The sequence below is a fragment of the Oryza sativa genome, chromosome 1, assembly GCF_034140825.1.
Source record: "Oryza sativa Japonica Group chromosome 1, ASM3414082v1".
NCBI classification, from domain to species: Eukaryota; Viridiplantae; Streptophyta; class Magnoliopsida; order Poales; family Poaceae; genus Oryza; species Oryza sativa.
In genome coordinates this window covers 4,333,069-4,349,492 of record NC_089035.1, presented here as the reverse complement: position 1 = coordinate 4,349,492, position 16,424 = coordinate 4,333,069, and the positions used below count along the sequence as shown (strand labels likewise).

At 42.2% G+C, this 16,424-nt stretch overlaps 3 protein-coding genes across 9 annotated transcripts; 2 read left to right on the top strand and 1 right to left on the bottom strand.

Annotated features, from left to right (window-relative positions):
- The first annotated feature begins 411 nt into the window (after positions 1–411).
- Positions 412–9,537, top strand: LOC4325329 (protein GIGANTEA-like). Of its 7 annotated transcripts, none has more exons than XM_066311788.1 (16): positions 412–599; positions 2,269–2,366; positions 2,432–2,548; positions 2,641–2,718; positions 2,811–2,865; positions 2,944–3,086; positions 3,246–3,520; positions 3,943–4,001; positions 4,868–5,108; positions 5,186–5,336; positions 5,470–5,679; positions 6,478–7,974; positions 8,079–8,147; positions 8,348–8,566; positions 8,684–8,776; positions 8,869–9,482. In XM_066311788.1, exons 3-16 carry the CDS (start codon positions 2,462–2,464, stop codon positions 9,172–9,174), a joined length of 3,483 nt encoding a protein of 1,160 aa, XP_066167885.1. In that variant the 5' UTR covers positions 412–599; positions 2,269–2,366; positions 2,432–2,461; the 3' UTR covers positions 9,175–9,482. The 7 variants fall into 7 exon arrangements, with proteins under 7 accessions (XP_066167885.1, XP_015649590.1, XP_015649603.1 ...); XM_015794104.2 differs by having other exon boundaries at positions 2,137–2,283; positions 2,367–2,548; NM_001409426.1 differs by having other exon boundaries at positions 413–599; positions 2,137–2,366; positions 2,444–2,548; positions 8,869–9,537.
- A 498-nt stretch (positions 9,538–10,035) lies between these two features.
- LOC9272136 (uncharacterized) lies at positions 10,036–12,321 on the bottom strand. The gene is made up of 3 exons (NM_001409425.1): positions 12,056–12,321; positions 11,563–11,643; positions 10,036–11,023 (listed from the first exon to the last, which is right to left on the bottom strand). The coding sequence occupies exons 1-3, from the start codon at positions 12,221–12,223 to the stop codon at positions 10,664–10,666; spliced, it is 609 nt and encodes a 202-aa protein (NP_001396354.1). The 5' UTR covers positions 12,224–12,321; the 3' UTR covers positions 10,036–10,663.
- Positions 12,322–12,561: 240 nt separating this feature from the next.
- LOC4325363 (TSL-kinase interacting protein 1) lies at positions 12,562–16,165 on the top strand. Its single transcript, XM_015770797.3, has 8 exons — positions 12,562–12,874; positions 13,680–13,847; positions 14,152–14,357; positions 14,455–14,693; positions 14,795–14,990; positions 15,071–15,454; positions 15,546–15,638; positions 15,734–16,165. The coding sequence occupies exons 2-8, from the start codon at positions 13,736–13,738 to the stop codon at positions 15,905–15,907; spliced, it is 1,404 nt and encodes a 467-aa protein (XP_015626283.1). The 5' UTR covers positions 12,562–12,874; positions 13,680–13,735; the 3' UTR covers positions 15,908–16,165.
- Positions 16,166–16,424: the final 259 nt, after the last annotated feature.

Here is a 16,424-nt window from a genome sequence, read left to right as displayed (position 1 = left end):
ACCGCTTACCATGATAGTACCTCAAAAATCATAGGGACCATTTCGCAATAATCTCACAACACAAGGACTAGAACCACAAAATCCATGTCATTGGCCATGGCCATGGGGGGTCATGCATGACGATCACCAAGCATACATACATACATACATACATGCCATGCACCCCCGAAAATATCAAGGCCATGTCAGCAATCGCCAGGAGGCGATCCGCCAAGCCAAGCAAAGCCTTCCCACCCCCCCGCCGCACTCACGAATAAGTATCTCACCCCGCAGCTACCCCACCCGCCTATCACCGACACGTGGGCCCCACATCACCCGCCCCCACGTGTCGGCGACCCGGAACCGCCGCGTGGGCCCCCACCCCACGCGCGCGCGCGGGTGGGAAATAGCGCGGCCACTACCACCACCACCACCACCATCCCCGGAAAAAATCTTTTTCTCGCCTCTCCTTCCTCCGAGCCGTTTCTCTCCCTCTCTCTCTCCTCCTCCTTCCCCTGCGCCTCCTCCACCGCCCGTGTCGCCGCCGCGCGCGTCTATCCCCTCGCCGCCGCCGCCGTCTACGCCGCGTGAGGTCCGGATTGGTTGAAAGGCTGATCGAGGTAATGCTTTTTTATTTTTCCCGTGCGGTTTTAGTTTTTCTGTGCTGTGCTTGGTGGTTTTTTCTTTAAAACTATTTTTAGGCTGGTTTTGATGATGGCCTTTCTAAGGTTGTCGTGTATGGGGGGCGAGGTGGTTCGGGTGGATTTGTGGTGTTATGTTGAGGGGATTTTTGTTTGGGGGGAGAGAGTTTTGGTGGTAGATGCGGTTGGGATTTTGAAGACGTGAAAGGGAAATTAGTTTTGAAATTTGACGGCGAGGTTGAGCTGATTAGTATTGTAATAATTCGTGGCATCGGATAGATCAACGCGAGATGGATGCTTATTACTGCGAATTTCAGGAGGTTTTTGTGGTTTTTTTAGGCGAGTAGCGTTGATTCTAGCTGGATTTTGCTGCTTCGTGGAGGCGTTTAGATGTGGTGCATACGGCTGTGGATGTAATTTGTGCGGGGATAATTACTGAAAATTAATTCGCAGTAAGCTAGCTCTGCTTTAATATTTTTTCCCCTGAAACAGTAACAAGGGATCCCTTCCTCATTTCGTTAACAGTGGAAGTGAATACAGACACCAACCGATGAGCAGAGACACCTGTAATTAAACACCAAAAGAAGAACCTGTTTTGTTCCTATATATTTTCCATTTCTATGCTTTAGGTAATATACTTTCTGGTTCGGTGTCATAGTACCCGAAATAGAATCTTTGCTTGCCAAAAAAAGAAAGAATAACAAGATAGAACAACATCATTAAATTCTGTCTTAGACAATACATTTATAATCGACCAACAAAAACAGACCGATGAGTGACGTGGAATAACAAATGAAGTATAAATGTCACGAAAAACACATCTATTGATTTTGTGTGATAAGCCATAGGAGCCTACGAGGAACCAAGTGAATGGTTCTGTACACCACATCCATTAGCATTACCATAAATTTGCCTATTTCTATGATGCCTTCCTTAACATATTTATCGACATGTGAGCTTGCACCATAACTAAATGTTATGGTAAACTTTACCTTATAAATGATTGCAACATGTACCTTTTCATTTCGATAATTAAAAACGAGAAAGCTTCCACCTTTTTCCTAGATATATTTTTTCGTTTGATTATGAATTTAGTTGTACTTGACAATAAAATAATGCGCTTGTAAGATTATGCAATTTTCGTTGCATTACCTCCCTCTCTTTTCATTTGTCAGTTTTTTTCTACTCCCTCCGTTTCATATTTTAAGTCGTTTGACTTTTTTCCTAGTCAGACTTTGTTAAGTTTGACAAAGTTTATAGTAAAATTTAGCAATATCTAAAATATTAAATTGGTTTCATCAAATCTAACATTGAATATATTTTGATAATATGTTTTTTTTGTGTTGAAAATACTTCTATATTTTTCTATAAACTTAGTCAAACTTGGAAGAAATTTCAGTAAGAAAAAAGTCAAACGGCTTATAATATGAAACGGAGGGAGTAAATTTTTTTTTGCATTAATTAAAATTCATGTATTTTCCTCCTTTTTTGGTTTTTGTTGTGCGATATATTACAGTGTAGAGACTCTGAAGCTCATATGGTTGGCATTGGTTGATATGATAACGTGTCACGTTGTGAGATGCAGACCCCCGTTATGGGGGTTGATTGAATGAAGTGGATAGCACTCTTATAACTTTCTTGCTCGAAGTTTCTTGATACCAAGGCAAGTAGCTTATAAGAAGATTTGGACTTTGGTGGCATAAATGGATGAACTAACTGGCGGCTTCAACGTGGTGTTGATTACAGGTGCTTTTATTGCTAACTGGAGCAGTTTGTGTAGTTTCTTTCTTTCTCTTTGAGAATTCTCTCAGTTTCTTGGGCAGGCTCTTGAGCTACCAAGTATGTCAGCTTCAAATGAGAAGTGGATTGATGGGCTCCAGTTCTCATCACTGTTCTGGCCCCCACCACAGGATTCACAACAAAAACAGGTAACATTATTCCTATTTGATTCTTGTTAGAAATTCTATATGTTGAACATACTTGCCTCAATGGGAAACTTGGTTGCGTCTCCTCTCTGAAGGCACAAATTCTGGCCTATGTTGAGTACTTTGGCCAGTTTACAGCTGACAGTGAGCAATTCCCTGAAGATATAGCTCAGGTACTGTATCTCTAAGCATGTTTAGTATCTTCTGTGATAAAATCTTTCTCCAGTGTGTTAACTTTTGCATTCTTTTTCTTGCATGCTTGCAGCTAATTCAAAGTTGCTATCCATCAAAAGAAAAGCGCCTTGTAGATGAAGTATTAGGTAATTTGATCCAGTGATCAATACATGTTCCACAAACAATTGAAGAAAGAGTTTGACATATTTTTCTCATATTTCCAGCAACTTTTGTTCTTCATCATCCTGAGCATGGCCATGCAGTTGTGCATCCGATTCTGTCACGCATCATAGATGGGACACTCAGTTATGATAGAAATGGTTTCCCGTTCATGTCCTTCATCTCTTTATTTAGCCATACTTCTGAGGTAAGGCCCCTACTCTAATGGTTAGTTCCAATTTATTGGTTCATTTCTCTGTGTTTGATAAGATTTTGCCTCTGCTGTGCATTTCAATATTATATCTAAACTGTGCTGCTTATAGCTTATCAAACTACTCTTGCTCATAAAGATGCAACTTTTATGCAGAAAGAGTACTCGGAGCAGTGGGCCTTGGCCTGTGGAGAAATTCTTAGAGTTCTAACTCACTACAACAGGCCAATCTTCAAAGTTGATCACCAACATAGTGAAGCGGAATGTAGCAGCACATCTGATCAGGCCTCATCATGTGAGTCTATGGAGAAAAGGGCTAACGGTTCTCCAAGAAATGAACCTGACCGGAAGCCATTGAGGCCACTATCTCCTTGGATCACAGACATATTGCTTGCTGCACCTCTGGGTATTAGAAGTGACTATTTTAGATGGTGAGTCATAATAAATGATAACATATTATTGTTCTGTGGACTGAAAATCTGAAATCCTCCTTTCTTGAGAAATACAACCTCAATTTTATGGTGATATTGACAAGAAGGAAGAGCGCATATAATTTAAAGTTAAAACACGGAAAATAATAGAAGTATGTGAGCAGAACGCAGGAGCAAGGGGTGGAACTCATAACAAGTTCAAACTTCATGCATGTTCATAATTCCCCAATGCAAGTATGGCAAGAAAAATAGACAACTTTTAAAAGTATGCTAATGGAACTGCATGCATTGTGTAAACTTGCTTTTGTCAAGCATGTTGGAACATACTATATATTTGCTGCTGATGATGAAAAATTTGCTTGAGTACTCTTCTATTGCTAATGGACGCTTACCATTCCCTGTTTTGTCTTCAAATGCATCAGGTGTGGTGGAGTCATGGGAAAATACGCAGCTGGTGGAGAATTGAAGCCTCCAACAACTGGTTGGTAAAATCAGCAATGGAATTTTCTATCGTGAATTTTTTATAATTATTGTAACATTAATTACTCCCATGTCTTTTTATTCTGTTGAGATACCATGTGACAATGTCTACAATTGCATATTTTGCATTCTTTGGTAGATCAGTTCCCTTCTTAAGATCCCCAAAGGGAAACTGGAGTATCAATAACTTACTCCCTCAAATAAAAAAAAAGTGATACTTTAGGCATAAACACATTCTTCAAAACAAAACTTTGAATAGCAGTTTCTTTTGTAATATATTAATAAAGCATGGAAAAATTATAATGTGAAGAATGTACATTCAGGGACAAATATACTCATCATTTTTGCATGGTTGATCTTAATGTCCATAGAGAGATTGATCAGACCAAAAGTTTATTTTTGACAGGAGTGAGTATGGATTATAATAGGAGTGAATGGCAATATGCTGTGAAAGTGAGCATTTTATATTTGTTTACTACTAGCATTTGGTGACAAAGCAAATGATGTATATTGTAAATCAAAGTAAACAAGTAGAACATGTCCTGTGGCGACAAGACATAACCTACAAATTAAAGTTAGCCTGATTGTTTATTTTACTGGGAGCACATTTTTTCTAGATTCTAGAGTACATATTATTAAAAAAGGTGTGATATGTTTGCAAATTACTTTTTAATGGAAGTTTGTAAATTACTTTGAAACTTGCATTCAGTTTTTTTGCTTCTTAAAAAACATAGTGCATATGGGCTTTATGAGCTCATACTATGCATGTTTTTCTGCATTGGAGTGGGACCTTTATCTTTTTCTTGCAACTCGGATGCTAATGCTTATTATAAACACAAGTTACTAACATGTGCTTGGGTCATTCAGCTTACAGCCGAGGATCTGGGAAGCACCCACAACTTATGCCATCCACGCCCAGATGGGCTGTTGCCAATGGAGCTGGAGTTATACTAAGTGTCTGTGATGAGGAAGTAGCTCGTTATGAGACAGCAAATTTGACTGCGGCAGCTGTTCCTGCACTTCTATTACCTCCACCGACCACACCATTGGACGAACATTTGGTTGCGGGGCTCCCTCCTCTTGAACCATATGCTCGCTTGTTTCATAGGTAAGCTCTTATGATCCTGTCCACTGTTGTACCATGTGTACTTTCCAAATGATTGCTAACATGCTATTTTTCGTCAGATACTATGCAATTGCTACTCCAAGTGCTACCCAAAGGTTGCTTTTTGGTCTTCTCGAGGCACCACCATCATGGGCCCCAGATGCACTTGATGCAGCAGTACAGCTTGTTGAACTCCTTAGAGCAGCGGAAGATTACGATTCTGGCATGCGGGTATATCATACATCTCTCTGGCTGTTGTTTCAGTGCTATCAATCAAGATGACACATCATGCAATATTATCATAACAGCACATTATGTGTTTTGAATATTTTATTGATTGTCATAGCTTTGTTTTATGTTTTAGCTTCCAAAGAACTGGATGCATCTTCATTTCCTGCGTGCTATTGGAACTGCAATGTCAATGAGAGCTGGTATCGCTGCTGATACGTCTGCTGCTTTACTTTTCCGAATACTCTCCCAACCGACATTACTTTTTCCTCCACTGAGACATGCCGAAGGAGTTGAACTCCATCATGAGCCACTAGGTGGCTATGTATCATCGTACAAAAGGCAGGTATGCAGTGTTTCCTGCACCTACTTGCTACCTATTCTGTATTTGATGTATTCAATTTCCTTTTTATCAGTTTTCTCGAAATATATGCTAATAGGCTTGTCACTAAACGGCTACATTATCCAGACTCTGTTCTGAATTTTTTTTTCATTAAGTACTGTTAGCTGCCAGATTACATCATCATGACTAAAGTAGTTTAGCTACAATATTGCAAAGCTAGATTTGTCTAGCCTCTATTGTTTTGAATAGAAAAGGCAGGTATGCAGTGTTTCCTGCACCTACTTGCTACCTATTCTGTATTTGATGTATTCAATTTCCTTTTTATCAGTTTTCTCGAAATATATGCTAATAGGCTTGTCACTAAACGGCTACATTATCCAGACTCTGTTCTGAATTTTTTTTTCATTAAGTACTGTTAGCTGCCAGATTACATCATCATGACTAAAGTAGTTTAGCTACAATATTGCAAAGCTAGATTTGTCTAGCCTCTATTGTTTTGAATAGAAAATTAAATCTTTTGGTCATTTTTTTGTAACCTTTTAGGAGTCTCTGTATGCTTGTCGTCAACATGCTATGATAAGTTTATATCAGTTCTTTTGGAGCTATGATGTATTCTTGTATATTTTATGACTGCTAGGATATTATGTTAAAACTGTTTTAAAGGTATCATCAAACAAGTTAATATAGATATTGCTACCTACCAAAGTTGGAATTTGATTATGTCGTAAAATATATGCACCCTACATGTTTTAGCTTCATATTGACTTATATTTTCATATGTGCTCCTTCAACTGCACAAAGCTGGAAGTTCCTGCATCTGAAGCCACTATTGATGCCACTGCGCAAGGCATTGCTTCCATGCTATGTGCTCATGGTCCCGATGTTGAGTGGAGAATATGTACCATCTGGGAGGCTGCGTATGGTTTGCTACCTCTGAGTTCATCAGCAGTTGATTTGCCTGAAATTGTTGTAGCTGCTCCACTTCAGCCACCTACTTTGTCATGGAGCCTATACTTGCCATTGTTGAAAGTATTTGAGTATTTACCTCGTGGGAGTCCATCTGAAGCATGCCTTATGAGAATTTTTGTGGCAACAGTTGAAGCTATACTGAGAAGAACTTTTCCATCAGAAACCTCTGAACAATCCAGGAAACCAAGAAGTCAATCTAAGAACCTTGCTGTTGCTGAACTCCGAACAATGATACATTCACTCTTTGTGGAGTCCTGTGCTTCAATGGACCTTGCGTCCAGATTACTATTTGTAGTATTAACTGTTTGCGTCAGTCATCAAGCTTTGCCTGGGGGAAGTAAAAGGCCAACTGGTAGTGATAATCATTCCTCTGAGGAGGTCACAAATGATTCGAGATTAACCAATGGAAGAAACAGATGTAAGAAGAGACAAGGACCAGTTGCTACATTCGACTCATACGTTCTAGCAGCCGTTTGTGCCTTATCTTGTGAGCTCCAGCTGTTCCCTTTTATTTCCAAGAATGGGAACCATTCAAATCTGAAGGACTCCATAAAGATAGTCATACCTGGAAAAACCACTGGTATCAGTAACGAGCTACACAATAGCATTAGCTCAGCGATTCTTCATACTCGTAGAATACTTGGCATCTTGGAAGCTCTGTTCTCCTTGAAGCCATCATCTGTTGGTACTTCATGGAGTTATAGTTCAAATGAGATTGTTGCAGCAGCTATGGTTGCTGCTCATGTTTCTGAGTTATTTCGTCGATCCAGGCCATGCTTAAATGCACTGTCTGCGCTGAAGCAATGCAAGTGGGATGCTGAGATTTCTACCAGGGCATCATCCCTTTACCATTTGATTGACTTGCATGGTAAAACAGTGACCTCCATTGTGAACAAAGCTGAGCCTCTAGAAGCTCACCTGACCCTTACACCAGTAAAAAAGGATGAACCTCCCATTGAGGAAAAGAACATTAACTCATCAGATGGTGGTGCATTGGAAAAAAAGGATGCTTCAAGATCACACAGGAAAAATGGTTTTGCAAGACCACTCTTGAAATGTGCAGAAGATGTTATACTAAATGGTGATGTCGCAAGTACTTCTGGGAAAGCCATTGCAAGTTTACAGGTGGAAGCTTCTGATTTGGCAAACTTCCTCACCATGGACCGAAATGGGGGTTACAGAGGTTCTCAAACTCTCCTAAGATCTGTACTGTCAGAGAAGCAGGAGCTATGCTTCTCTGTTGTCTCATTGCTCTGGCAGAAGCTCATTGCATCTCCCGAAATGCAGATGTCTGCAGAAAGTACATCAGCTCATCAGGGTTGGAGAAAGGTATGGTCATTCCTGCTTATAAGATACCAGAATAATGCTATGAAGACCGTCCTTGGTTGTCAGCATTCTTATACACAATGATAATCTTTGTTTTTCATGGGTAGGTTGTGGATGCGCTTTGTGACATTGTTTCAGCCTCACCGACCAAGGCTTCAGCTGCTATCGTTCTGCAGGTCAAGATATTGTTATTGTTATATTTACATACTTGTTATCATATTTAAAAGCTTCATATTGTATGTACCTTTGAAAAAAAAAGTTCCATACTGTAGCTTCTTTTGTTCTCATTTCTTGGTTTCAAAGCATCAGCATCATTACCGATATAAAATATACCCATTTCCTCAGTCATCTTCCCCGACTCTTGTATCTTTCACAGGCCGAGAAGGACTTGCAGCCCTGGATTGCTCGAGATGATGAGCAAGGTCAGAAGATGTGGAGAGTCAACCAGCGAATAGTTAAGCTGATAGCAGAGCTTATGAGGAACCACGATAGCCCAGAAGCATTGGTGATCCTTGCTAGTGCTTCAGATCTTCTTCTTCGAGCAACTGATGGAATGCTTGTTGATGGTGAAGCTTGTACTTTACCACAATTAGAGGTAACACCTTCATTCATGAGGTCCTTAGGTGCAAATCCCAGTGAAGAATAATCAGTTCTACTTTGTATGGTTCATCTCGCTTACTGACCGGTTCATCTCGGGATCAATTACGAGCAGCTATTGGAAGTAACCGCCAGAGCAGTCCATCTCATCGTCGAATGGGGAGATTCAGGTGTATCCGTCGCTGATGGCCTCTCCAATCTGCTGAAGGCATGTCCTCTTCTCTGATCTCACTCACGTTCATGCCAAACTTACTCATCATCATCCATGATCCATCATCCTGACTGAATCTTGATATGCAGTGCCGTCTATCAACCACCATCCGCTGTCTTTCGCACCCCAGCGCGCATGTCCGTGCACTCAGCATGTCCGTCCTTCGCGACATCTTGAACAGCGGACAAATAAACTCCAGTAAGCTCATCCAAGGGGAACACCGGAATGGCATCCAGAGCCCAACCTACCAGTGCTTGGCAGCAAGCATCATCAACTGGCAAGCCGATGTGGAGAGATGCATAGAGTGGGAAGCCCACAGCCGCCGCGCCACCGGGCTGACGCTCGCCTTCCTCACCGCGGCGGCGAAGGAGCTCGGCTGCCCACTCACTTGCTGACAAGGCCACACCATGACTGTCACTGCAAGCAGCTGCTGTAGGATCAGCGAGTAGGAAAGGATGACTTGCCGGCCAGTTTCCTGAGATGTGATTTAAGACTGATATTAGCTGATGTTCCCAAGCATGATACGGGGCTTGCTCCCAAGATGTGATTTTTACTTTACTTTTGGTTAATGTGCTACCGCTGACATTAGATGTTCAAGCATATGAAAACTGCTTGTGCTGTAACTTGTATGTCTGTAACGTAAAAATCTTTCCATATGGTAACCGGGGAAGCAGAGGTATATCCTTTTCTGCTGTTGTATCTATTTCCAGTTTCCTGCTGAACTTGCAAATGAATATTCAGCAATTTCCGTTTTGCTCGTAGTTCGTGAACGTTCAGCGGTGGATCATCTGTAACTCTCATTTGTTTATAGTTCGTCACGAAAATATGGTTCCGACTTTCTCCTTTTTTTTTTTTTTTTGATTACGAGTGTTTTGCACTTTTGCAAAAAGCTCCACGCGTTTCGACGGAATATCGCATAGGTCCTCGGACCGTCTGACACCCTGTTATGTTTTTTACGTATAACCCCTCGTCCTCAAAAAAATACAATGCGAAGAAGAGAAAATTCCACTTATAGGGTGTTATGTTTCTTACGTATAACCCCTCGTCCTCAAAAAAATACAATGTGAAGAAGAGAAAATTCCGCTTATAGGGTAGCGCTGCAAATTAGAAACAATGAATATAAACGATGCATTTGATTCGGTAAATTCGTTAAATTATGCAATAACACAGCAGACAGACCCGAGTAATAATTGACAAGCGTGAGATCATACGTGTTCCATTTCCACCAAGCGCTCGGTTTTTTGAGAATTTGATTTGATGGAAAACTTACTCTAGCAGAAAAGTATCAATTATCAAAGGACACAGACTTCTCTGTTTACATTATCTATTATACAAGACTTTCTTCTAACCAATGTATGGTCTGAATATCTGTAAGGTTACAACACCTTTTAACTAGAAATCATTCACACACCAAAAGAGAGTGCAAAAAAAAAAAAGGGTGAAACAATGCTCTCAGGCTCTCTGAACCAATACAGCTTTAACAGATATACATGGAACACAGCAGTAAATTCATCAACAACTAATGCACCATCCTCGTCCTCCTGATCCTTGTTAACCAGAGCATGGTTTTTGCAAGCAACAGAAAAGAACTAATATTGCAAGCACAATTACGCTGAAGCAAAGGTTGCAGCTTCAATCTTTCAATCAACACGCGGGACCTGAAGGGGACTTTCTTGGTTGTAATGTACAAGATGTCAGAAAAAAGTGAAGATGATATCGACATCTTACAAGCTTTGCATTGCGATACCCAGATGGAGAGGAGCATATCTATCGGCAATCGATGGGACTTCTCCAGCAATTAAGGTGATATCAGATCTTGAAGGCTCCGGGGGAACTAAGCAAACAAGCTGCGGGTTTTCATATGGCTCACATCCTCAACAAGCATCATGACTCATCCATGGAGGGTTCATACGAGTTGCAGTGCATGAAATTCTGATGTTGGGGAGGATGGTTGCTTTGAGCTCCAATTCCATCTGGTAGGGAGTTGATAGTGCCATACGCTGAACAATGAATCGGATGATGATTTGAGTGTAAATTTTGCCGCAATGGGTTGGGCGGAGCATTTAACACGCCGGCAGTTTGTGTTTGGCCAGTTTGCGCTGTATGGGAGTTAAGTGCATCCGTTACATTCCCAAAAGAGAACGAATTGCTTTGAATATTTGCAGAAGGAAATTGACATGCTGGCTGTGCACTTGTATGCTGCAATGACCCCGGCACCTCCCCTGCTCTGTGCTCAATCTCAGTCTGTGCGTAGAAGAGAAGCATCAGGCAAGGATTTGAGCCGCATACACATACTGGAATAACAACAGAGCTAGGGGAAAAAAAGGAAAAAGGAAAGAAAAGGGAACGCTATGGCCTGCCTATTGTACTGAATGAATTCTCAAAAGGCAATGTGGTTTTGATTTCAGCACCTTCAGTGCTTCACTAAACATTTTCATGGCTCTTATGTACATACATCTGACGTAATACTTAACTAGTACAATTGTTTCATAGTATAATCTCCAGACCCTGGCTATACAAATTGTAGATGTGCTCGAAACTGAATCATTATTACACATTCATAAAGATTATACTCATCAGACAATTCACAGTTGTAGTAGAGTCACATTTGATCCTATTGGTTAGCCAGCAATGTGTGACATGATCCACATGCAAAAATCATTCTATAAATTGAACACTAGTAAGTCACCCTGACTCTCAATCTTTGCATATGACACAAGGCATTGGCTAGCATAAATGTCAAACAGGGATTAAACTAAAGAAAAAGATAAAGACAAACTGACCTGCAGGAAAGCAACTAGATCGGCAACAGACACCTCCAAACCTTCTTGATGCTTGCTGCAAATCCATCGATAGACATTCTCCTGCCAAAATTCAGAAACAGGATTGAATCAATTTGATAATAAAATCATAAGTTCACAATATGGAAGCACATCCAAGAACTCAGACTGATGGATTTCCAACAATTTACAACTGCAGAAGCTAATTTCAAGATCAGCCGCAGCATTTCACCGAGAAACTCTCCAATCCCACCATACCAAACCACACCCATAATTCTCAGCTAAAAATTCGTCCAGAACATAAATTCCCCTATCCCCAACGCACCAGCAACTCGAAAGAACTCGAAGCAGGATCCCATCCCCCTTCGCATCTCCGCGTAAAATCCCAAAACTAAACCGGACCCCAAGACTCAAGGCCCCAAGAACGCAGTTCTTCAGGCGACTCGGCCACCGATCGGTGGGGAGGGGAACGGGCAGGCGGAGGCCAAGGACGTACCATGGCGCGGCGCTCGCCGGCGCGGAACGACTTCTCCTGCGCGGCCACGGCCTGCCCGTACACCTGCGACAGCGCGTTGGCGGCGCCCCTGAACGCCAGGTGCATCTCCTCCTCCGCCCCCGCCGCCTCCTCCTCCTCCGGCCTCCGCTTCTTCGCCGCCGCCGCCATCCCGCCCTAGCGAGGAAGCTTCCAAACCCCCGTTACCCCCCACGTCGGCGACGCACGGAGACGAGGACGAGCCGTGCGCTGGCGCTGCCGCGGCGTGCGCGTGGCGTGGCGTGGCGTGACGCGGCGATGGCGGCGTCGTCTTATGGTGGTGGCAGTGGCAGCGGCGCACGAGGCCCCCGTGGACCGGGTGCAGGTGGGCCGGCCCAAACTGTTTGGGCCTAGGAATGGAGGCCCAAACTACATGGGCCACCAAATGGTGGCCCATTTAGAGTCGTAGCCCAACACGTCTGTCATACTGTACGGGTATAAATACGGGCGTACCATTTCGGAGGGGAGGCGGCAAGTGAACAAACCAGAGTTCAAAAATTTCCCAAAAAAAAATAAAAAATAAAAATCCGTCTCTTCCGCCTCCGACGATTCGCTGCTCGCCGGCCTCCGCCGCGGGCGCCGCGAAGCCTTCCGGTGAACTCCGGCGACGGGCGGGTGTGGGGATTCGCGGCCTTGAGGGTTCGTGCTCGCCTCCGACTCCTCGCTCGCTCTCTCTCTCTCTCCGCGGTTGCGGAGGTCGGGGGTCTTGCCGGCGGTGGGTGGGCTAGGGTTTCGCCGCCTCGGGTTCTCCGGGGTCCAGGAGATCTAGGGTTGTGAGATCAGGTACGCCTCTTATGGATGAATTCTTGCTACAGCGAGGTGACTGGTGGGTACGCGCGGCGTGATTTCGTGGTTGAATGAAATGTTGGGCTGCGGGAGAATTCGGGGATTAGGTTTAGGGGAGCGACTCGAGAAACTCAAAACTCGAATGCCAGTTTCTGAAAGGAACGTGAACGAATGAATGCTTCCGCTGGAAGTCTGCCTTTAGCACATTCGGTGCATCCCATTGAATTCCTGTGCATAAGAGTGATTTTGTTATAGTTATAATTCACAATTAGGGATCAGAACAATTATGCCCTAGAAACTTCAGAACTTAATCTTTCTAATGTTTGCTAGAATTTATGCTAGAATTCATAGATATAATTCTTTCATTAAAATCCATAGCTCGTTTTCATCATAAGAGATAGATCAGTGGGCTTTCCCATTGTGTGTAGGAACTTTGGTGCTGGTCCATTATACTAATGCTTGAATGATATGATATGTATCTGACTTTTTTATAATTGGATAAAAGGATTTATTTCTGTTGTTTGATTTTTATTTTTATGTACTAGTTGTCTGATTAGCACTATCGCTGCAAACTAAGGAATAATCTCAGAGCCGTAGCAGCTAGGTGTTAACTCTTCCCCTTGGTTAAAAAAAAAAGATTTAGCTCTTCCATTACCAAAAAAGTTGTCTGTCTTGTGATTTTGGGCAGACTGCTAAAAAGGTCCTGTCCTCCTGAGGTGATGCTATAACCGTGCTCTTTGCAGACAATTAATGGAACTATGGAGGTGTGGGGCAAACTAATGTTGGTTTTACAATTTTGCAGGAGTAGGATTACAAAATTGCACACCAGATAGTTTTGCTGCTGAATATCAGAAAACCATGAAACCTCTTCAGCAGCGCTGTAAACCAACTGATACAGGAACGGCGGCAAAACTTGGTGGCAGTACGATGCAAAGCCTGAAACCTGGAAAATATATCAACAAATCATCAGGTAATGTGTTGGAATCTTGTTCCCAATTTCCTTTACTGTATGGTGTACCTGCTGCACTTATCAAACAAAATTAAAATTTGAAGTAGAAAATAAATGTCTGTTGCTACAATTGAATCAAGACAGTTCCATGATGTCGTTAGGTGCCCATCCATATGCCATTGTTTTTTTCGGGAATACGCAAGGAGCGCATTTTTTCCATTAAGAGAAATAAAAGTTATTTATGGAGTAAAGTACATATGCCATTGTGTAAAGTACATCTACGAGTAAAACTGGTCTCAAACTCAACATGTGCTTTACTTTTCAGGCAATGCTAGCACAAAATACAGAAGAGCTGGTGCCTCATCACCTCAATTGTATACTGAAAAACAAAGTGCACCAAAGGATGGTAGCTTTATGGAAGCACTGTTCCATGATTCTAAGAATGTGTCTGCTCGACCACCCTGCCATTCTGGAAAGATCGCACTTCAACTGTTCCCAATAGATGAGGAGTTTCAGAAGTCCCTGCAGCAGGTGATTACTTCAGCTTTTGCAAGATTTCTATGTGTGATTATTGTATACGACCTCGTTCAGATTCCATAATGTGTGGCTTGCTCTGTATAATTAACAGAAAAACCACAATCCTTACCTGGAATTGACTGTGGCTCCTCGAAAGAAAATATCCTCAGTTCTGCAGCATCTCAACACAAAATGGGGCAATTCTCAGTGTGCAAGAGGTGAACTCATGCTCTTCCCTGACGGTACTAGGCTTGATAACATAAATGGCAGTGAGAGATGGACTCGTAGTGATTCTTGCACAGCAGCTGATGTGCATGTTGCTGTTGGCAGCCCTTCGACATTTCGCTTAAGGTTCGCTTTCTTCTCCAGACCTGGTTTACTTTACTTTTGTTTGCATCCATGCATATATTGAGCACAAAACTTATGGCTGAATATCACATCTTTTTTCTTAGATATGGTTGGTTTCCACCCAATTTTGGGGAACAAAACAGTGGAGTATCTTTAGGATTAGTGCACTCTGCAGGCAATATAATCGACAACGAGCCTTTAGATCCTGTTGTCAGGGAACAGAAACAGATGACTGCTTTGAGTGAATTCCCGAGTAACTTTGCTGCACCGTCCACTGAGGCCAACACAGTAAAGACTATGGTAAGTTCAAACGTTATAGTTTTCTTTCAATATCATCAATTATATTTTGACTTGACCTAACACTGATTACATGTTTTCAGAAACAGGATAATCAAAGCAAAGAGACACCACTTTCATGGATTGACTGCATATCTAATATAAGTTTTGGAGCACTATTAGCTGAAGCTGCGCCTTCTCAAGACAGCAAGCAGTTACTTCCACAAAACAACTCAAGTCTCCAACAGATACCTCTTACCGCTGATTCATTTGATGCTGCTATTGCTTCCCTGATTGCTCGGCAACAAGCAAGTAGCCAGCCGAAGGTGTCAACTCCATCCCTTTGGGATGCAGAAGAAACGTGCCATGCATTTCCTTCCCAGAATCGAATTTCACGCAGGACACCTGGTACAACTCCTAGCAGTTGTGGTGCTAGTACCTTGTCTGTCCTAGGCACAATTCTGGAATCTGGTACAGACGGTGAGAAGGTACCTCTATTAGCCACCATTCACTTGCTCTTCTAATACCTTTTTTCTTGCCAAGGACACTATGCATTTGCTTATCGGCTTGTCTCTGCAGCAATGTTCTACTGAAGATAGAAGAGAGGAACCGAACCCTCAGGCATCACTCTTGGCCAATGATGACAATAATGTGAAGCCAGACATCCCAGTGGTACTCACCAGAGCCTCTAATAAACATTGATATGTTCTATTTGATTCTTAAAGAGCTGATCTGATTCTTATGTATCGTCATCTACTTGGTTTCAGTCTGAATCTACTGGGGAGCCAAGACTGGGAGCATCTTGTTTTCAGTCTGAATCGACTGGGGAGCCAGAAGTCGGAGCATCTTGTTCAAGACTTTTGAGTGGCACCGACAGTTTAAGTGTGAGCGATTTACTTGCAAACAGCTTGGATGCATTCCAGAAATTCTCTGTTTTCTGAAGCGTAGCTTTTATATGGAAGAACTGAAATTGCACATCTTGTAAAGATCAGGAACTAGGGTGAAACGTCGTATGTGTTTCCCAGTTCATTAGGAGATCTTTTTTTTTTTGAGGGGGCTTGCTGATCTGAAGCCTCTTGTGTAGTATTTTTCCTTAAATATTTAGCGAAAAGCACCACCTTTGTCATGTAAACCTCTGCTAATTGCTACTAACAATAGCCATATTCATCTAAAATAATCAATGATAATATTGATTGTTACTGTGTTTGCAATTTTCTGTATCGCATATTCGTATGACTAACAATAATCATGTAAACCTCTGGTAATTGCAACTAACACGCGTAATATAATTGGGTTGCCACCAATAGTAGCGATCTGCTGGACTTGTTTCACTTGGGTTCCTTACTTAGGTACTGATGGTTAAGAGTGTAAGTGGTTAACCAATAAATTCAATTATAGATTAAAACATATGGGTTTCGTGGTTTATTTTGATCTATACATGGGTGTCAACCGAGCCGC

Bases quoted from the DNA above. Each gene is read 5' to 3' on its own strand.
- LOC4325329 (NM_001409426.1), top strand. From the start codon at position 2,462: ATGTCAGCTTCAAATGAGAAGTGGATTGATGGGCTCCAGTTCTCATCA. The intron at 3,521-3,942 runs GTGAGTCATAAT...CAAATGCATCAG, and splicing joins AGAAGTGACTATTTTAGATG to GTGTGGTGGAGTCATGGGAA. The intron at 5,680-6,477 runs GTATGCAGTGTT...AACTGCACAAAG, and splicing joins TATCATCGTACAAAAGGCAG to CTGGAAGTTCCTGCATCTGA.
- LOC9272136 (NM_001409425.1), bottom strand. From the start codon at position 12,223: ATGGCGGCGGCGGCGAAGAAGCGGAGGCCGGAGGAGGAGGAGGCGGCG. The intron at 11,644-12,055 runs GTACGTCCTTGG...GAATTTTGGCAG, and splicing joins CCGGCGAGCGCCGCGCCATG to GAGAATGTCTATCGATGGAT. The intron at 11,024-11,562 runs GTCAGTTTGTCT...TTCTACGCACAG, and splicing joins ATCTAGTTGCTTTCCTGCAG to ACTGAGATTGAGCACAGAGC.
- LOC4325363 (XM_015770797.3), top strand. From the start codon at position 13,736: ATGAAACCTCTTCAGCAGCGCTGTAAACCAACTGATACAGGAACGGCG. The intron at 14,991-15,070 runs GTAAGTTCAAAC...ACATGTTTTCAG, and splicing joins CCAACACAGTAAAGACTATG to AAACAGGATAATCAAAGCAA. The intron at 15,639-15,733 runs GTACTCACCAGA...ACTTGGTTTCAG, and splicing joins TGAAGCCAGACATCCCAGTG to TCTGAATCTACTGGGGAGCC.